The following is a 21,982-nucleotide window of genomic DNA, read 5'->3' as shown; positions in this document are numbered from 1 at the left end:
GTGGGGTCCCAACTACTGGAGGAACAGGCCTTTATCCATTCTGCTCAGAGCAGGCTGCTGTGCTCATCCCAGTCTGGCAAGGCAGAGAAGTGTCATGATAGCCCTGTTAATGAGCAAGCATCACCTGGGCAGGCATGGGGAGGGGAACGGGCTAGTGGCCTGAGCAGGGGAGCCAGTGCATCCAGAGGTATGCATTGTCTGGGGGGGGGGGGGGGGGGGGCGGGTGACTGGTGTCAGGGGAGGTTATATTGTCCGGTCCAAGCACCCACAATGCTAGGACAGTGATAGAACCTTGATTGGAAGGTAGCCAACCTTGTAGTGTCTGAGCACTCCTAAGGTCACCAAGAGTTTGCATCTGCCCTGCTCAGCCTCTCTCGGGCCTATGCAAGGGCCGCGAGCTCTGAGAACTCCTGCAGCTTTGTTCCGCTGCTGGCTCTGCACATTTTTTTTTTTTTTTTTTTTTTTGATAAAGCTACTTCTGTGGTTTCCAAAAGGCAGGGATGGAAAAGGGGGTGGGGGGGGCGGGAGCTGCAGAGAGACATAATAGACATTTTCCCAGAAGCTATTTTAGCACAGAAAGGACCAGAAAGCATGCTCATCAGTTTAAAAATGCTCTCAAACACAGCTCTGCCAAGGTCTGTCTGCTACCTGCAAACCAGGCCCAGGGGCAGGAATGAAGTGTGTGCTGAAAACCTCCAGGCCAGGTTCCTCTTTTTACAGGCAGCATTTGAGGCCCAGAAAGGGACAATGACTTGGCCAAGGTCATACGGCCCATTGAGACCACTGCTGGGACTCCATACTTCATGAAAAAAATGATTTCTAAGATGACCAGGGGCAAGAAACCCCCACCACCCAGGGTCTAAATTAGAATCCCCTGCAGCTACTCTCAGGGCAAAGCTGTTTCTGAGCTTGGCTGGCTTCTGAGAACTTGTTCGGAAGGGAACGCAGAACTGGGCCTGGGACTGCAGGCCACCAGTCCTCATTCATACACGTCCCCATTCAAAGACACACTGGTGCTGGGCAGGGTGGCTCACACCTTTAATCCTATCAGGCACTCAGGGGGCAGAGGCAGGCAGATTTCTGTGAGTTCAAGGCTAACCTGATCTACTTAGTGAGTTCAGGCCAGCCAGAGCTACACAGTGAGTCTATGTCTCAAAACAAAACAAAAGCTTGCTGACTAAGTGCCTTCTGTGTGGTGGGGCAGTGGAGCAGCTGCTGAGATGTAGCCCTGAGCAGAGCAGTCAGCACTGCTTCCTCAGTCAGCTGACAACAGCCCCTGGAGCACATAGAGGCAAACAGGAGACTTTGCTTTAAAAAGGTGGGCAACCAAAGACTGGCCCCTGAGGTTGCCCTCTGATCTGCATATAGCATGTGCAAGACTGTGCACATGTATACATATGCACACATGTGCACGCACACACGCACACACACACCACAGCTCAGTCTAACTTTGTCACTGGTCAGTTTGACCATTGCAGATCCTGACCTATTCCACAGTGGGCAGACTGAAGCAGGCTGATCTCAGAACCCTCTTAACTGGGGAAAGAGCCTTGGCTGATAGTTAAGGAAGGTCTGAGGGTCAGGTGAGGTTACACGCGGGGTCAGGCAGTCTCAGTGACCAGCTTCGCGTACATTCAATATAGATTATTTCTCCTAAGTGCCCAGCATGGCTCTGGGTCCTGAAGGCTCAACATGAAACAAACAGAAATGGCTCCAGCCTTCCTGGATCCTTCGTTCCATATGGGAGATATACAGTGATCAGGGGAGAAAATCACAGAGGGTAAGAAATGTGGAGGATAAGGCAGGCTGTTGCCAGGAAAGGGAAGAGCCGGAACAAGTGACTATCAGGGAAAGGCCTAACGGGCGCTGGTTCTGGGGCTGTTACCAACAAGAAGAGAAGGAGCCCGCCACGCAGCCGTGATTCTTGTGCGAGGTGACAGAAAGGGAAGGTACGTTGTGTGTTAGCTGCCATCCGTGCTAGTCTGTGACGGTGAACGGTTTTGTAGGAGATGGAGATTGGGGACCAGTTCACTTGGGGTCTTGCTGGCCCAGAAGGTTTCACCCTGTGTCCTAAATGCAAAAGGGATGTCAGGTGATGGGAGCAGCGATTGGGTTTGTGGGCGAATCTATTGTCTGGGCTGCTAGATGGGGAACGGACTGGAAGGAACAAGCGTAGAAGGCAGAAGGCCATCGGGGAGGTGATTACAGATGTCCTGGGAAAACGGTGACCAGGGTTCACCTGGCAGATGGATTGTAGTGGGAGGGGCTTGGAATACAGTGACCTGTAGAGCCAGCAGGATTTTAGAGCTCACTGGAGTAGGTGGAGTGGGAAGAGGAGGAGGGAGGGAGGAGGGGAAGGAGGGAAGGAGGGAGAGAGGAACTAAGCCTCACTCTCAGGCTTCTGGTGTGAGCCATCAAGTGGAGAAGAGGAGCACCCTTGACAAGGAAAGAGGGCAGGAAGAAACTCAGCTGTGAATATATTGGTTTTCCTGATTGATTAGGACACAGGTCAGTAAACCGTGGTCTGTGGGCCAGATCTAGCCCTCCGCTTGCCTTCTGTAAACAAAGCTTTATTGGAGCACAGCCACGCTCGTGACTTTCAGTATCGTCTATGACCATTTTCATGCTACAACAACAAAGCTGAATAGTTGTTTCAAATATTTATTAGCTGGACCTTTGCAGAGAAAGTTTGCTGATCTCCTCTTGTAGTAAATCCGAGGAAAAATGCCAAAAGACAGGTGAATATGTGGCTATAAAAATGTTATTCAAACAGATAGGAGCTGTAGAAATGGCTCCACAGTTAGGGTCATGGGCTGCTCTACCAGAGGAGCCAGGTTCAATTCCCAGCTCATGATATTGTCTGTAATTCAAGTTCCAGAGAATCCAGTGCCCTCTTCTGACCTCCACAGGCACTGAACACATGTGGTGCACATACATACATACATAATACATCATACATACAAGCAAAACAGCTGTTCACAAATTTAAAGTGTTATTTAAGCAAACAAATGAACAAAGCATTTCTGTCCCTAGCCATGGAAGTGAGAGTCCTCCTGTGGAGAATGGTGGCTTCCTCTTCAGACTGCTATGTCTCATTCCAATGCCAGTGTCCCCAGATTACCTGAGCTTCGAAGTTCTCCAGGGAGTACATTTTCCTAACAAAGAAAGCCCCAAACCCAACCAACAGCCGTTGTCCCCCCATGGTAAATATCATCCAGGAAGCCCCCTGAGCCTCTGAGCCTCGGAGACTGAACTCATGGTGTTGTCAAACAAAGCTCATGTTCCGTATCCGTGTGTGGCAATCCAAGCACGTCAGGGGCAGCCGTGAAGCAGCTGAGGCTGCCAGTAGCTGAGGATGTTGGACATACTCCTCTGGATGGCCCTGCCCAGATCTGATTGAGGTTCTGCCAGTGAACAAAGGGTTAACGGATGTCCTGTCCCTCCCCCACAGCATACAGAGTCCACAGTTGATTTGCATGGTACCGCTTTTCTGCTCCCATTTGCTTAATGTATACAACAGGCTTTGCTTTTTATTTCTTTTTTTATTTATCAAGAAGCATTTTGAGTGCAGGGAGGTGGTAGATCAGCCAGCAGGCATAATCTCCCCGATTCCATATCTGATATACTTGCAAGACATGAGTCAGAAAGATTCTATTAAATAGCTCTGGGGTGGGTGACACAGGCTATTATTATCAAAGATGATTAACTTGACTTGGGCACTATGGACATAGACAAGCTTGACCAAAAAAAAAAAAAAAAAAAACAGAAAACAAAAACCACATTCCATTCCCTGCAGAATTTTTAAACCTCTGCAAGTATAATAAGATGGTCAACGGCTGGGATAGCCACTGTAGCTGATAGAGTTTGGGTAAGATAACGTTTTCCTTGTTGGGAAAACAGACCTGGGCAATGGTGAATTGTATTTACAGCATTCAGCTGGGATGCACGTACAGAGTGCAGGGTTTTCTTGGTAAAGTGGTTGCAGGTGGTCACATAACTTAATATCCAATCTGGGACACGTTTAGAAAGAGAACAACAGCCTTAAATGTTGCTCCGTTGTTTGTATCAACTTGACAAGAGCCTAGAGCTGCCTGAGAAGGAAGTCTCAATGAAAGGATGGCCCAAATCAGATTGGTCTGTGGGATTAATTGATGTAGGAAGGTCCAGCCCACTGTAGGTGGCCCCATTCCCTGAACAGGCAGTCCTGGGAGGTTTAAGAAAGCTAAGCTGAACCGGAGTCTGAGTGATCTAGCAAGCAGTATCCCCCCGCCATGGTTTCTGTTTCAAGTTCCTGCCTGAGATCTCATCTGGTCTTCCCTCAATGATGAGCAGTAACTTGAAAGCTGAAATGAACACCTTTTCTCCCCTAAGATGCTTGTTTGATGTGTTTTACACAGAAACAGAAAAGAAGCTAGAATGCCTATGTAGACCTGGAGGAGGCTAAGTCAGCACCCCACAGACACCTCTGCACATCTGTATTACTGAGAGCCAGTTTGCAGCAGCCAAGATGTTGGTTCAGTCCAGGTGTCCATCGCAGATGAATGGATGCAGTGTTTGTTCAGCAATCCTGTCTCACTGACCCCAATGCAGGGGCTGCAGATGCACAGAGCCATGTCTAGCATTTTACCAGGGTTCTGTGGATCCGAACTCAGGTCCTCACGCTTGTGCAGCAAGCACCTCTTACGCTGAGCCATATCTCCAGCCCCTTGTTAATTTTCTGTTGGTTTCTCTCGGAAAACTAACTCTATCTTTTATTTCTTATCTATAATGTGTTTTCTGTTTCATTTTTCTTTCATCTATTGACTGTTGCTTAATTTAGTTTTTCTGTTTTTACCTTCTTCAAGTGAGTTCTGAATCCATTTGCTTTGCCCTTTTTTATCTTCTAATAAAGATATTAAATAAATGGTATCAATTTCCCATTGTTCATGTACCAGATTCTATTAAGGTAATAGTTTTATAATTTCAGTCAGAAGAGGGGGCTGGATCCCCAGGATCCGATAGTTAGAGATGGTTGTGAGTCTCCACGTGGTTGCTGGAAACCTTACCTGAGGCTTCTGTAAGATCAACAAAAGCTCTTAACCACTGGGCCAGCTTTCCATTCCCCCTTATTCATTTCCTTCTGGTTGACTTGTTCAAGAGATGTGCCAAATGTCTCACTCTGTTTATGGCTTTAGCCTGGGTTTCTTTTGTTGTGATTTGCTTGTTTAAATGGGCTCTTACATAGCCCAGGCTAGCCTGGAATTCACAATGCTTCTGCCTCAGCCTTCTGAGTCCTAGGATGTCAAATGAGTGTCACCAGTGCCAGGTTAGTTTTATGCTTTTAGTGGCTTTTAACATTTTATGCTCCTGTAATTTATCAATGTTCATAAAAATTTGTGTCAGCCACTCCTTCATGGATTGTATCATTTGTCAGCAGAAGTATTCCTCGAAGTCTCTTTAATACGTTTTGCTCTGAATTTGTCCTTAATTTGCTATTAATTTTGCCACATTACTCTTCATTTGCCTGCTAACATCTGTTTATTTAAACTGTTCCTGACATTTTATTTGGAGCGTGTCTGTTATAAACATTATCGGCTAGACTCATTTGTTTTAAATCAGAATATTGACTTTTTATCTCTCAGGAAGTCAGTTGAGAGGCTGAGGATCCCTTGCGGCTGATCTTCATCGTCTGGCTGCCATTTCTAAGACAGTTCCTTATGAACACCATCGTAGTTAGCTCTTTGATCTTTTCAGACTCTAGTTTAATCAAATTCTATTCTCTCTCTCTCTGTGTGTGTCTCTCTGTGTGTCTCTCTCTGTCTATGTCTCTCTCTGTGTCTCTCTCTGTCTCTGTCTGTCTGTCTCTCTCTCTCTCTGTCTCTCTCCCCAGTGGTATGGACTTTCTGCTTTCCTTCCCTTAAAGTTATAAAAGATAGTTAGTAAATGAACTTGGCAAAGGGTCAGGGTATAAAAGGAGCATGGGAATAGCAATTATGTTTCCATAAACCAACAATAGACAACTCAAAAAGAAACTAAGAAGACTCTCCACAGGCAACAGCACCAGGATAAGAAGATAGGAAGGGCTAACTTCAGCCAAGGATGTGAAAGATTCAACAATGGAAAGCTGTAGAACAGAGCTGAACCGGAGTAGAGACCTGCACAGCGAAGGCCATGCTGCCCTGTGTGTGACCATTAGAAGATAGCGTGGATGCCCACGTTGTTCACTGTGGATCCTGTCAGATTCCCACTGTCCCTTTGCTCTAGTTTGCTTTCTGTCACTGTAATGAACACCAGGACCAAAAGCCACTTGGGGAGGAAAGGGTTTATTTGGCTTACACTTCCCAGTTACAATGTATCACTGAGGAAACCCGGGTGGGCCTCAAGCAGGAACAAGAGCAGAAAATGTGGAGGAGGCTGCTTACAGGCTTGCTCCCTCTAGCTCATGCTCCCTCTGGCTCGTGCTCCCTCTGGCTCGTGCTCCCTCTAGCTCATGCTCCCTCTGGCTCATGCTCCCTCTGGCTCGTGCTCCCTCTGGCTCGTGCTCCCTCTAGCTCATGCTCCCTCTGGCTCGTGCTCCCTCTGGCTCATGTTCCCACTTGGCTCGTGCTCAGCTCGCTTTCTCATGCAACTCAGGACACCTGCCTAGGGGTGGCACCGCCCACAGTGGGCTGGTTCTTCCCCTATCAATCATCAAAGACAACCCCACTACAGACATGGTCACAGGCCAATCTAATCTGGGCAATCCCTCATTTGAGACCCCCTCTTCCCAAGTGACTGTTGGCTGTGTCAAGGTGACAGTTAAAACGAGCAGGGACACTTTTATTGCAGAAATGAAAAAAAAATGAGTCTGAAAATTCATGTGGTATTGCAAAGGGCTCTGGGTAACACCAGTAATCTTGAAGGAGGGACATGTTACAGGACTCACAGTTGCTAATTTCTCTAAGCACAAATAGCACAGTCTTTGGATAAGGACAAGTTAGACTGACAGACTGGACAGCCATCAAGTTACATTGACAGACTGGACAGTCATCTAGTTAGATTGACAGACTGGACAGTCATCAAGTTAGACTGACAGATTGGACAGCCATCTAGTTAGAATGACAGACTGACAGCCATCTAGTTAGACTGACAGGGTCTGGAATAGCATCTATAAGAGCTTCTAACCCAGTGTGGGGGATGCTGACGTCACACTCACAAGGCCTGAGTCAGAGACTCTGGCTACAAGACACTTTTCTCAGGTTCTGCACTCTGCCTTCCCCGTCTGAAATACAAAGGCGTTAACACACCTTTTCAGAACAGACACATTTAAGGGGAGAATGTATGAAAATTCCAGAAGCTGAGACAGGCACACAGTGGGGACTCAGTGTAGACCAGCCCCAGGACAGGCAAGCTTGTGCTCAGGTGTCTAGGATCTGACTACATTCCAAAGAGGCAAGTGTGTGCTTGCATGCTTATTTTTAAGTGTGCTAATTTCTTCTTTAGAGGAATTATCATAATTGTGTTATTTCAATATTTTGATACAACACATGCTTAGTTTTCTCAAAGGCTTCTGGCTGATTGGGTGTGTTCCAGAGCCTTGGGGTTCTGGCTTGGATTCAAAAGAATGGACTTTTGTGGTCATTTGGGATTTATTGCATCCTGCCCTGTGTCAGCACCTGTTCTGGATGCTGGAGGACAGGAAGGTAGTGTTTAATAGCATGAGACACAGGTAGTCAAGGGACAGTAGTCTTCTGGGAGGGACAGATACAGAAACACCTGGGTGAGTCTTGAATCTAGAGCCTCGAGTGGTCCATTTTTGTGACTTCGTTCAGTGCATTGTAACTGAGTTCTTTCTAGGTGCCAATCACTGTACTAGGTACTGGGAACAAAACAGACTTACCTCCAGCCTTCATGGAGCCCGGGGCTTTGTGGAAGGGATATATAAGCCGAAGGTAGAGATGAACCACAAACAGCTATAGGAGGTACTGAGTGCCGTGAGAGACTTGCAATGTGTGGGGCTTGGAGGTGTCTTTGCAGAGGATGGGCAGGACAGTTGAGAACGGCTCTAGGATGTTGGGACCAATTGAGTCCTGGCCTTCAGCTGCTCTTCCCTGTCTAGAGCCTTCTAATTGAAGTTACTAAAAGCTGTGCTTTGCCTAGAGGATGGGAGGATGGGATTTACACCTGTTGGCCATTGACTGCAGGGTATTTAAGCCTCCATGGTGCTATTAAAGAGGGGCTTTTGTACCAGCGATTAGAGGTCCGTGTGTCTGTCTGTCTCTGTGTGTGTTTCCTCAACCTCCAGCCCCTTGCCCGAAGCTCGCGAACTGGATTCTAGCGCATAGAGCGCAGACGGGAGGCACGGTGCGCGGCACTAGGAGAAGGTGACTCAGGCCTTTGCATTCTGGAGTGATGTGATACCCATGGTTGAGTCCATCCAGATGCTTGGCTCCCTACCCATCTTGGTGGTTAGGCTGAAGACAAGCTAACTCGTGGTACATGGACCTGTGGCACAGACATTAAAGAATACACCAGTGAGAACGCTGAGCCAGTGAGCAACTGGCATCTTTTCTGTGTCCTTGGAAAGGTCCCTTAATGCCCTGCAATTCCAGGAAGAGCAGTCCTGAGCTGGCAACGACCGGACCATGGGAGGACTTACAGCATCATGTTTGAGACTAAGATCTTCAACCCAAAGGCCGTGGGGTTCCTGGATGTGTACCTGAAGGACTCTAAGCCAGCGTAGCCACACATCCAGGGACCATTGCTAATGATGGGAAAGGTACTGAGCCAGCCTAGACAGAGGGTAAGGACAATGTGGCATGATGGAGTTTTACTCAGACATGAGGAAGGAAGCCATGTCATTTACAGGGAAAAGATAGGAACTGGAGCTCCCCGTGTTCAGTGTCCAGACTCAGGCAGATATCACTTGCTTTCTCTCATATGTGAAATTTAGATTTAAATACATATACATACGCATATATATGTAGCTTGAAAGTGGAAGGGGGGGCTAAACTGGGAAAGGAGAGGGATTTATTAGGTACGTGGTACACCTCTGTGAAAATGTTGGAACTGAACCCGTGATTCTGTGCAGTGATATGTGAGCAATAGTGATAAGGGCCAGGGCAGCTGTCTGAGCACGCGCAGCGTGAGCGACTCAGTGGGTTGATTCTCTGTCTCATTCATTCATTCATTCTTTGTCTTTTACATCCTGCCTCCCAATCCCACCCATCTCCTGCCCCACCCCAAAATAAAACAAAATAAAATTTAAGAGAAAAAGTAGGAGAAAGAAAAAGAGAAAAAGAAAAAAAGAGGAAGGGAGGGAGGGAAGGAAAATCTTGTCCTGGAAGCTGCAGTGTGACACAGTGAGTCACACAGTAAACCCTTTATTCATATATTTTACATGCAGGCATTTATTGAAAAGGCCCCTGGTCTCTGCTGCACCATCGATGCTGGGCCCTCACTGAGACTCTTCCTGGACATCCTGTTGGGCCCTGTGTCGTAGAGATCCTCTGGCTCCTCCCCTATGCTCCAGCAGGTCACAGATGGGGAGGATGTTGGGGTGGGCCAACACATAACCCTGGTCCTGGGACTGGGTAGCTGCAGGGCTGGTCAGCCTGCCAGCTTTGCCCTGTCTTCCCCACCAGGATGGGCTCTCCAGCATTACCCTGGCTATGCACCCCTTGCAGTGATGAGCAAGGGGCGGGGCCAGTTCTGCTTTCACATCCTCAGGGTTGGTTCTCCCACACCTGCCCCTTCAGGGCCAGCTCCATTGTGTTACCCAGATGTGGAGTTGAAGCCACTCTCCCAGGTGCTGCAGCTGATGAGAGGCAGGGACAGCTCACCCATCTCCCTGCCATGCTGCCACAAGACAGATGAATAATGGGGACAGCTCTCCCATGGTCATGGCTGTGGTGCTGGCTCACCCACACCTCCACAGACAGGGCTGGCTCTACTGTGATACCCAGGGGAGGTGTGGGTCCTAGGAAGGAATCTTTCCCTCACCTGTGCCACCACCTGGCAGGTGAGGGGCGTGGTCAGCTCTCCCATTCCCACACTCTCAGGGCCCGCTCACCCATGCCTTGTAAACAGGTTCAGCTCTACTGTGCGGCCCAGGAGAGACAGAGAATCCTCTCTTGAGTGCTTCAGTCAAAGAGGGGCAGGACCAGTTCTCCCCAGTGTTGCGGCCAGTGAGGGGCGGGGCCAACTCTGCACAGTCTTATCCTCTCTGCCTTTGGTGCTATCAGAAGCCACGGATATCAGCAGAGCCCGGAGCTGCATCAGAGCCTGAACCCAGACATGCCCCCAGCAGAAGCCCAGGCCCAGACATCCCTGTGGACCTGGGTGGCAATGAAGCCACCCACCTCACCCACTTCTCATCTCTTTTACCTTTCCAGTTATGCCTCTGTCCACAGGACATAAAAATTCTCTCTCTCTCTCTGTCCCTTATCACTCCATACATTTGCTCACCATAGTAGTGCCCATCTGCCTGTGGCTGCAAGGTGCCAGGAGGGCCAGTGTTTTCTTCTCGGAACCTGGGGCTGACTGCCCCAGGCCCAAGTGTGGGGCTCCTTGTCCAGCTTAGACCATCGTGGCCCATAACAGGCCAAACCAGTCTCCCTCAACTTAAAAACATCATAATAGTGCCCAGTGTCACCCAGCGGGCTCCTGGTTGGTGTGGAGGTGTTGCTGGAGACCTCCGAGCCTGGCTAGAATGCCTGGGCTGCTGGCTGCGATCCGTTGAGTATCACTACCCCGCTGCATGGCATGGGGCAGGAACGGGATGATTCTTTTTAGAGAAGATTCTGGTTATAAGAAGGAGTGTAGGGATAGGAGAGAGCTGTGGGAGACCAGGAGGAGGCTGTCATCGTTGTCCCGGGTGGGGTGAGAGGTGTTAGGGGACTATGTAGAGTTTAAACGTATTTTGGAGTAGTTGTATTGGAATTGAGAGGTGAGTGAAGGGGAACTTCGGGTTTGTGCATGGAGGGTGACGTCATCTGATGAGGTCAGAGAATACGAGCAAGTGCAAGGTAGAAGAAGGGGACGATGAGTGGGTATTGAGATGTCCCGCTGTGGTGCTTGGGTGAGCAACCAAGAACAGAGGCTGAACGTAACCCCTACAGGGCTTTGAACATGAGGGTTGTTGGGGCATCTGGAAGGGAGTTTAAGGGAGAAAGAGAGGAGAGCTCAGGGCTGACCAAGGCAAACTCCAACCTGAGAAGAAAGCTAAGGGAAGTCAGCAGTTAGGTGTGGCCGCCTCTTCCAGACCAGTTTACCTATCTATGTGGTAACTCCACAATAGCCCTGTAGAGGGAGCCAGTGAGCAAGAAGTGATGTTCATTATGGAACATAAGGAACAAGGCATGTGTCCCTGCTCTGTCATAGCTCTACCCAAACCTCCCTATACACACAGCTTTATCCATCAATCCATGAAAAAAGGCAAGTGCTAGACTTCAGAGGATAGCTATCTAGCTGCTCGGTCTGCATGCTGGATTCACAGAGCAATACAGAATGACAAACCATGTCCTTCCTCCCTCTGGGACAGAGCCCAGGACATCACAAGTGTTGAGTGAGCACTCTGCCACTGAGCCACCTCTCCAGTCCCACATAGTACTGTGGCTCAGGCCTTCCATTCTCTGCACATACATGGTAAGGAAGGTTTTCGCCTATGCACAAATACCTCTGCTGTCTTTCATCGCTTCTGGAAGCTCTCAACCATTGCCTCTTCTGGTACTCCTCTGGCCCATTAAAACAGAGCCCATGAGAAATCTGCTATCCTCCGTGTGCGACTTCTCTTTGTCTGTTTCTGGTGGGTCATGGATAGTTTCTTCAGTTCTGACTTCTAGTTCACACGGCTGTCTTCTATTGGGTCTTATCTCCAGAATGTGGAGAGGGAAGACTGACTCTCCAGGCATGGGCATCGCAGACAGGGAGATTGAAGCTAATCTCACATGTGGGCCTGATGTGAAGGCCTTTACCAACCCAGTCTAACGCTGCAAATATGAGTGACAGCTCAGGGCCAAGCAGGAGTTGTCCTAGGGGTGCAGGGTGTCCAACATGCCTATGACCCCCAGCACTCTGAGGACTGAGAGTTCAAGGCCAGTATGGGCTACAGAGTAAACTGTTTCTCAATTAAAAAAAAAAAAAAAAAAAAAAAAAAAAAAAAAAAAAAAAAAAGGAAAGGATGGAGGGAGGAAGTGGAATAAAAAGAAACAAGGCAAGTTTGCTCTGATATTAACTAGATGGCAATGAGAAGGGCACCCGAGCCTTTCAGTAGTCTAGGGGGGGAAGGGAAATCGTTTGATGAGATTAAAGTGAAAAATTCAAGGCCACCAAGATGGCTCAGGATTAGAGGCTCTTGTCATCAAGTCAGACCTGAGTTTGATATCCAGAGCCCACACAGTGGAGGGACCCCAACAAGCTGTCTTCTGACCTCCACATATGCACCATGGTGTGTGTGACACTCACACACACACACACACTCACACACACGCACTCTCTCTCTCTCTTACACACACATACACACACACAATTAGAGTTTTACAACCCATGTATGATTTTTAAAAATTCACTCACAATGACAAATGGAGGTCCCCTCCACCTACAGAAGCACACCCAGGACCTGTGCCGCAAAGCCAGGGCTCAACGTGCATGCTCACCATGATCTACGGTAAAACCTGGGACAGTTATGGCAAGGAGAAAGCCAAATGTAGTGCTCACGGTCTACTAGCCTTGTCCTGAGGCCTGCTCATTGGAGTGGGAAAAATGGCCCAGTAAGACCTAGAGGAGGGCTGACCTAGAGGAAGGCTGCTAACTGCTAGTCTGTACCACGACAGGACAAATATCATTCACCAAGAAAAGGACCACGAGATGCCTGGGGATGCTCAGGAGACTGTGACTGCCTGAAGCCTCCAGTCCCCAGCTCATCTGCTTACCCTACCTGACCATTCTCCTCTGGACCAAGTCCCGCTCTGTAAAGTGGGTGGCCGAGGGAGGGTGGTTCTCAGGTGACCATGGGCCAGGTCTGCTGGGAAATCAGGAACAGATTCAGGGAAATCCGCTCTCCAGGAGTCCAGGTCTTGTCTGCAGATTCTCAGCGGGAGGAAGATTCACTGAGGAGTGGAGCAGGACCTGAGTCAGGAGGTCGCTAGGCCTTCTGCCTCATGTGGTGGTCCTCTCTTTGTCAAGGGCACTGTTTCCACTGCTGTTGATACTGATGCTATCAGATGTGTTCTGAGAATTTGAGGCACTGACCCCGCCCCCATCCCTCTGATGTTTTCAGACCTACAGCAGCCAGAGCGAGAGCAATGAAGACTATGAGATTCCTCCTATAACGCCTCCCAACCTCCCTGAGCCATCCCTCCTGCACCTGGGGGACCACGAAGCCGGCTACCACTCGCTGTGCCACGGCCTTGCGCCCAACGGGCTGCTCCCTGCCTACTCATACCAAGCTATGGACCTCCCAGCCATCATGGTGTCCAACATGCTGGCCCAGGATAGCCACCTGCTGTCTGGACAGCTGCCCACGGTGAGTCCATCTTCCACACAGGCCCCACGGCTCCAGCAAGGGTGGGCTTGAGGGGAGCAAGTGGCAGGGCTGAGCTGAGGAGCCCCGATCCTGTGCCTGGATTGCGTTTTCCTGGCTAATTTCAGAGAATCTGCAGAGTGTGGGAGTGGCGTGGAAGGAAACTGTTTCTTCTACAGCTTTGTTTGTGGCAACTTGGGACTGATTTTATTGGTTGTTGATAGTATAACCTTAATTTTATTTCTAGCAGATTTGTTGAGATATATGCATGCCATCAATTCCCAAACATAGAGTGGGTAACTGTACAATCCTTGTGAAAATGTTTTCCTCTCCCCGCACCCCACACACACACTGGAAGAGGCTTCAGTTTTGCAAGTAGTGCTTATTGTAATCCCAGCGCAGGAAACACAAGCGCATGCAACACAAGCGCATGCAACACAAGCGCATGCAACACAAGCGCATGCAACACAAGCGCATGCAACACAAGCGCATGCCACCACGCTTAGGTCCTCATGTTTACAAGGCAAGCACTTTACTAACCGTGCTACCTTTCCAGCCCAGTTCAACCTGTTGACTAAGAGCAAGAGCAACCATTCCTGATTGTCTACTTTGCCAAATAATGGCTGGGGCTCTACCGACATCATCTCAAACACGGTGACAAGATCCTGATGGCCGATGCTATGATTCAGAGACAAGGAAAGAGTCCCTGATGTGAATCCCAGGGCTCCAAAGTCCAGCAGCTACTCCCCGCTCCCAGTCTTTACTAAGTGTGGCAGCCCAGGGCAGGGACCTGTGGGGACCATGATGCTCCTCATCCCTGTACCATGGCTCTCATAGCATGTGGCCCGGCTCTGCCCTGCCTCGTGTTGTAGGAAATCCCCAGCAAAGGCACCCAGAGTAGTGAGGATGTGTTAGAAAATGAGCTGAGAAAATGGCAGGGGCAGAGCAGATGGAAGCCACATGACTGCGGAGTCTGAACCAGTCACCCACTTGGAAGAGGAAACTGGGCTACTGCTTTGTTGAGACAGACAGAAGATCAGGATCCCTGGAGAGCAGAACACACATTGTCATTGAGTTATTAATTAATTATTGACAAGGTCTCACTATGCAGTTTACTCTGGCCTTGAACTCTCACGACCTTCTTGCCTCTGCTTATATCAGGCTGACAACCAGGTCTACGAGGAAAGTTTCAGGCTCATGGGAGACCCTGTCCAAAAACCCAAGTGGGCAGGCAGTACCTGTAGTTGCCTCCTGGCCTTCACGCATACCATACTGTGACCAGTCTCGCAGCGGCCTTCCCAAGCTTCCTGACCACAACAGCTCCGATCCTTACAAGGCCTGCTGTCAGTCGATCACAGACCACCCCTGACTCCCTTGGAAGTAAATGATTGCTTACACGAACACCGTGCGAACCAGTCCTTTGCAGCTTTCCTTACAACTAGCACGTTTAGTATGCGTCTCAAATGCACGGTCTCAGCTCTCCATTAGTCTAGAACTGCGGGGGTTCGTTCAATTTTATATCCCCTCCTTACTTAATGAGAGCTAAGCCTGACCTTGTTATCCAGGGCAGAGGCCCCCACCAAAGGGGAAAGCCGGATAAGAACGGTGTGCTGGGGTGGTATGGTAAAAAGGCAAGCAGCCTTGACAACAAACAGGACTTCTGAATTCGGGAGAACTGTGAGCAAGAAGTGTGTGTGGGTGTGCAATGCGGCTGCATGGGTGGGTGGGTGTGCCACGCCAGCTCTGTGGGTGAAGGAGGGATTATGGTAGCACCTGCTGGGTGTCAAGCAGAATGCAGAGGGATTTGTAAATGCTTTCTCACACCGAGCTCCTCTCCACTGAGAGAAGCAGGGAGGGCCACTCCACTGAGTGACTCAGAGGGCTGGAGGCTTCTGCTTTCCATGGCTGCTCTAGCAAATTCCCACAAACCGGTGGCTCAAACACACCAGAGATCCAACTACTCACAGCCCCCAAAGGTCCAAAACCAGTACCTCAAGTCAAAATCAAGGTTCTGGGAAATCTGTGCTTGCACAGGAGATTCCAGGGTGTCCGTCTTTACCTCTTCTAGCTTCCAGAGCAATGGTTCTCAATGTTCCCAATGCTGCGGCCCTTGGATACAGCTAGCTCCTCATGGCGTGGGGACCCCAGCCATAAAATTACTTCACTACTACTTCGTAACTGTAATTTTGCTACTGTTATGAATTATAATTTAAATATATGATATGATACCGGGGACATGACTCACAGGTTGAGTATCATTGTTCTAGAGGCTTCCCTGGCTTGTGGTTCTATCTCTCCCTGGTCTCTGGCTTCTCTTTTATTAATGATAGTTCCCTGCCCTTCTCATATGGACACTTATGATGGACTGTAGGTCTAATCTAGAATTAGGTCAATGCTGTGGTCCTGAGCTTGAACTTGTCTGTAAAGCCCACTTGCTCTTGTGACATTTGCAGGCTCCAAGGACTACGACTTAGTACCTTTTCTTTCTAAGTGTGTGGCATGTGTGTGCATGCATGTGCCACAGCATGCCTGTGAAGGTTGGAGGATTCCTCCATGTGGGTTCCAGGGATCAAACTCCAGCTGTCAGACTTAGCAGCAAGCGCCTTTATTCTCTGAGCCCTCTCACTTGGCCGTGATTTAATATGTTTAGTAGGTTGTGGCATTTTCCCACCTGCCCTGCCAACAGATCTTCTTGAACACCTTCTGAGTGCCAGGCGTGGCTTCAGGCTTTGTGATCTCTGGGACTCCTGTTCATACACCAGATGCAAGCAGAGAGAGGATCAAGAGTCTGTGATGAAGTTTCAGATGTGGTTTTGTCCCCCAAAGCCGATATGAAAAACTCAGACCCCGGGATGATGGTGTTATGGGGTGCTGTGGGCCTTTAAGAGGGGAACCTAGTGGAAAGCCCTTAGGGACAAAGGAATTGTGGTATTCTGGTCTCTTTTCTCTCTGGCTCCAGATGCGGCCCTTCACTTATATGTTCCCATCATGCTGTGCTACCCTCAACAGGCCCAAAACCATGCGTTCCCTCCACCGGGTCAAAACAATCCTTGGTTAACCCTGTGAGCTGACCCAGGGATGTTGTTTCAATGCTGGAAAGCCAACAGATGCAGTCTGCTTCTCAGACAATGTTGTAGATGTTCAGCTGGTGGGTGGGGTCCGTGTGCCTAGAATAGACATCTGACTTGGACGGGGGAAGCAATAACTTTGTATCTGGGAGCGCTGGCCTTCATGGGGTGGGAATATGATAAAACACAATTTCTGCAGAGTACCAAGACCCCAGTACCTCAGCGGCCCTGTCTGCCCGAGGCCATCGTTAGCAATACTGACTATGGCTTGGCCAGAGACGGAGTCGCAGCACAACACAGGATAGCAGATGGTTCTTGTAAACTACCCTGTCCCTCACATGCGAAGTGACAGTTGGGCAGGAGGCAGGCCTGTATGCTGTCTTTGCGAGTGAAAACGCCACCAACTCTCAAGCCGAACATCCGGAAGTCACACCTACCAAGTCCTTCCAACCACCTCCCGCTTCGACCAGAGGGTGAAGGATTGCACAGCCAGGCTCGGGGAGTGCAGAGGATGCCTGGATGTCAGGTGTTGTTCCCAGAGATGCCATCTCGACATGAGTAGGTGAGACTTGGCTCTTTAGAAGTCATTTTTCATCGATGCCGAGGCCCCTGTAGTGCTGACTCCAGAGGCCACCAATGCCTTCTGGTCCCCTGCTTGAGTATTAAGTCTCACGGGCATGTGGAGGCGGCTCCTCTCCTGATGCCACCAGTGGGGATTACGAACGACACTGGAACCAGACCCGTTTACAAAATTAAATATGCTCACGGCTTTCCCCCCTCAACTTCCATGTCTTAACTGATTAAACATTCATTTCCAAGACAAAAAGAGTCAATTTAGTATGAAAGATATATTTTGCCAGTTTAATTTAAAGTGCTGTACCTCCGTCTGACCTCTATCTTCATAACTCGATAATTTTATCCTTTGTTGATTGTTTCATTTTGAGAGAGATATTGTATTTATAAATCAGCCTCTAAAATGCTCGCAGAAACTCGGAGAGTGGAATTTATAGAGCTGTTCGTGGAGTCTGAGATCACTTCTGGAATCCTCTGGGAAACAGTTCAGGGTCTCTGAGTCCTGAGGGAAAGGGGTAAAAGCCAGGAAGGGGTGGGGCTTCATCTCTACCACAAAGGAAAACCCTGCCTTTGGGGAACCAGAGATACCCCAAGGGTGAGGGAAAGACTTGGGCAGGTGGAAGCAGACTCACCATGGCCACAATGGTGGTCAGGCATATGGGATCCTGAGCCCTTTGGTCCACGGGAGCGCTGTTGTCTCATCCCACCCCTCAGCGCAGGAGCAGGACAGAGGTCACGCAAACATTCTCCTCCCATCTTTGAGGACTCTGATTGTGTGCTTAGTTGTGTGAAGGCTGAAAGTGGATGCTTAGTGTCTTTCTTAATCACTCTCTACCTTATATTTAAATTATTTGTTTACGTGTGTATGAATGTTCGTTTGCATGTATGTCTGCATACCCCTCATGCACATTGCTCTTAGAGACCAGAAGAGGATGTTAGATCCCCTGGAACTAGAGTTGGAGATGGCTGTGAGTCACCCTGTAGGTGCTGAGGATCAATCCCAGGTCCTCAGCAAGAGCGGCCAGTGCTCTTAACTGCTGAGCCATCTCTCCAGCCCCTTCTCCACCTTGTATGTTGAGACAAGGTCTTTCACTGCCCCTGGAGCTCAACGATTGGCTAATGGTCTGGTCAGAGCACGCAGGATCCTCCAGTCTCTGCCTTCTAGCACTGGATTACAGGCACAGAGATCCCCTGCTTTTTTATATAGGTATTGTGGATCCAAATTCAGATCTCCATTCTTGTGCAGCAAACACTTCTTCCCAGCCCCCACTTTGTGTCTTGTTGGATTTCTTGGGACTTTAGGCAAGCCACTCCTCCCTCAACCTCAGTTTTCCTACCAGTGAACTGTGTTTAGGATCCCAGCTTTGAAAAAGTGGCATAGCTGCTTTGCCAGCTCCACTAACCTAAGCAAGCAAATGGTTGGGGTGGGGAGACTCCCCGGGGCCACCACTGCTTGTGACAACTAGTTGGGAACCTACAAAAACTAAGATCAAAGTCCCCACTGCTCAGTTTTAGTCCCTTTGTGCCTTAGCTCCTGTTCTGAAGTGCTCACAGATCAGGGTTATTCTCCCAGCACACTAGAGCTGGGCCGGACCTGGGGGCTCCCAACCCAGGTGAAGTAGCTCGGGGTTGTTAGAGGCAGACCCACAGTCTATGTGCCCTTGGCCAGCTTGCCTTAGAGATGGTTTCCATGAGAGAATCTACACAGCCTTGGGTTGGGCCTAGAGCCTGGGAGTGGTGGGCCCAGCCTGTGTGTTACCTCTGTAGGTCTTTAACAGACCTCCAACTCAAGCCACTGTCCACCAAACTTCTTAGTGATGTGGGAGTGGCAACTCCCCCACATAAGGCCAACCCACTGTTTTTATCATTCTTAATGTGTGAATGTTTTTTGTTTTGTGCTTGTATAGTTAGCTCTGTCCTGTAGCAAATTGCTACAATCCTTAACAGCATAAACCAATTCATTTTAATTATCTCCCATGATTCCTGAGTCAGTTGAACTGCCTCTTGTGGTTTCTGGGGTCAGGTAACCATTTTCCTGAGCCCAGTGTCTAGGATAGTCTTACTTCAGCCCCTGGCTTGTGTCCTCTGGAACCAGTTGAGGTATCTTAGCTATGAGTCTCTCATCACCAGAAGCCTGGAGAAAGGGTGAGCCCTAGGGTGCAAACTTTCAAACTTCTTATCAGTTTTAAGCCAAAGCCAGTCAGTCACATGACTAGCCCAGAGAGCCAAGCAATAGAGTGCTAAACCCACCTCACCGAGGGAAAAATGGCAGAGCCCTGCAGAAGGAAAGGGACAGGATGCTGGCCATTTCTGTAACCTGTGGCTTTCACTGTCAACTTTACCCAACCTGGAAGAGAGTCTCGACTGGAAAAATGTCTAGATCAGGTTGGATTGTGCATGGCTACAGGGGATCGTATTGATTGTTAATTGATGTAAGAAGACCCAACCCACTGTGGGCGGCACCATCCCCTGTTGTGCTAGCAGGCAGGGAGCTCACTTCTTCCTGGTTTAGCTGTGGCCATGGTGGGAGGAGTTGCTTGAGTGTCTGCCTGCTTTGCCTTCCCCCAAATGATATTCCGTGGTCCAGAATAACCACATAAACCCCCTTTTCCCTAAAACATTTTTTAAAGCATTTCCCTGGTGAGTTTTTTTTTGTTTGTTTGTTTGTTTGTTTTTTGTTTTGTTTTGGTTTTGGGGTTTTTTTTTTTTGCCACCTTAGCATACGATTGGGTCATTTAGGAAAAGGGAATCTCAACTGAGAAAAAGGCACCCCAGATTGGCCTATGGGGAAGCCAGTGGGGCATTTTCTTGGTGATTGATATGGGAAGGCCCAGCCCACTGTGGTGGTGCCATCCCTCAGCAGGTTGTCTTGGACATTATAAGAAAGCAGGCTAGTGAGCCATAAGGAGCAAGCCAGTAAGCAGCTCCCCTTCATGGCCTCTGCTTCAGTTCCTGCCTCCAGGTTCCTTCCTTGAGTCCCTGCCCCCGACTTTACTGGATGAGGGACGATAAGCTGGAGGACAAGACAAACCCTTTCTCCACCAAGTTACTTTGATTATGGTGTTTATCACAGTAGAATAAACCTTACCTAAGACAAATTATCTATCACATGTCTGTCTGTCTGTCTATCTATCTATCTATCTATCTATCTATCTATCTATCATCCATCTATCTTGTTTGGTGTGTGTGTGTGTGTGTGTGTGTCTGTCTGTCTGTCTGTCTGTCCTTCAGAGGACAACCTGAGGGAACCAAATCCCTCTCCTTCCACCATGTGGAACTGGGGATCAAATTCAGGTCATAAAGCTTGGCAGCCAGCTCCTATAGCCACTGAGCCATTTTACTGGTGCCACCCCCAAAAGTCGCTTTTGTTGGGATATTTTTATCACACAGCAATAGAAATAAAAGTAGGACACTTACTGTTTTGCTTCCCTGGGTGTTTTTTGTTTGTTTGTTTTGCTTTGCTTTCTTGATTTTTAGCACCTTCCAAAAGTCACAGTTATAGGCCCTGTGCTCAGGTTGACCACAGTTAAGAACCAAGAGCAAGGTGTTCATCGTCCTGTGCCCCAATTTCTTCATCTGTACCATGGAGGTCAGGTGCTTGCCCTGTAGGAAGAAAGTCTGTGATTGGAGGAATCTAAGTGGCACACAATAGGTCCAACCTCAGTAACTTACTATAGTTAGTAAAGCATTCTGCTCATTGACAAGGTGTGACTAGACTCTGTCTTCTCTAAGTTCCGTCAGCCTGACCTGCTGGGTATAAGCTTTGTCGTGGCAAGTTTCCAGTCTGTTCGCCAATGCAAATCAACAAGATGGGCAGTTGAAAAACCAAGAGGGATGCTCTGATGGCTGGAGATGAGGCGGGAGGAGTCAGGGGTTGTGGGAGGGAGCATATCTATTATGGTAGGATGGCATGATGTCATTCAAGCCTTGGCATTTAAAACCAACACCAGTGACAGCCCCACCTCTAGTTAAAAGAACGAGGGCCCAAGAAACAATTCATCTTAGCTCCATGACCAGGCCGGGGTGGGGGGCACCCATCACAAGAAAAACAGAGGGAGCCATGTTTTTGTCTCAGGAGTGGGAGAAAGACAAATTTCCAAAATGGACTCTGGAAGGACAGAAATGGGGACACTCAGGGGCCCCAAATATTCTTGGTATGCACTGGAGTCCGAGTGCAACTCTTTCCCCTATTTTTCAGAAGCCGTAAGCCAAAGAAATGTGTCTTTTTATATTTTATAAAACTCAGGGAAAAATGGCTTTAAACAGCTTTTACTCCCCTGCTATAATTATTTATTTTCAAACACTCCTGCAGGGGACTGCTCCGTCTTCTTATCCCGGACTCCTTTTGCTCATAAATGAACCATCACTTCAATAAATCATTATGAAAACAGAGACTAACACCAGCTCTGAGAGGTTGAAAGATTTATGTAACACATTTATGTCTCCCATTTTCTCATTCTGGTTCTCCGCTGCAAAAGCTAAGCTAATAAAAGCTGCTATTAATATTTCTTGTTGCCTAGCAACCCTAGAGCGGGAGTAATAGCTTGGGCTAGAAAAATAGATGACCGATAAGGAAAAATTCAATTCTTTTATTATCTCAGGGGAAATGCCCTTTTACTGGCACATTATGATGTACGAGTGTGAAGTTGAACACAAAAGATTGGTGTGTGAGTGTGTGTGTGTGAGTGTGTGTGAGTGTGTGTTTCTATTTTTAATGAACATCGCTTTACCTCCACTAACTCTTTCTGAGTACTTTTGTTTTCTTTTGCGCCCTCCGCCATCCCATCCCTCATGCTTAATTTAGCAACTAGAGTAGTTAAGAAGCTGTCAGCATTTCTTTTTTTACTTTAAAAATGGTTTC

At 48.6% G+C, this 21,982-nt stretch overlaps 1 protein-coding gene across 3 annotated transcripts in view; it reads left to right on the top strand.

The window, feature by feature from the left end:
- Tox2 (TOX high mobility group box family member 2) overlaps positions 1-21,982 on the top strand; it is a 117,071-nt gene that overhangs the window by 58,912 nt on the left and 36,177 nt on the right. The window contains exons 1-2 of one of the 3 annotated variants that reach the window (XM_038330879.1): positions 1,903-1,949; positions 13,238-13,483. In XM_038330879.1, the coding sequence (XP_038186807.1) occupies positions 13,409-13,483 (75 nt within the window). In that variant the 5' untranslated portion in view covers positions 1,903-1,949; positions 13,238-13,408. Of the gene's footprint in view, positions 1-1,902; positions 1,950-2,369; positions 2,509-13,237; positions 13,484-21,982 lie in introns of those variants that run through there. The other 2 variants (XM_038330878.1, XM_038330877.1) reach the window with 2 other exon arrangements.

This window comes from Arvicola amphibius, chromosome 5 (genome assembly GCF_903992535.2).
Source record: "Arvicola amphibius chromosome 5, mArvAmp1.2, whole genome shotgun sequence".
NCBI lineage: Eukaryota > Metazoa > Chordata > Mammalia > Rodentia > Cricetidae > Arvicola > Arvicola amphibius.
This window is presented reverse-complemented; position numbering and strand designations above follow the sequence as displayed.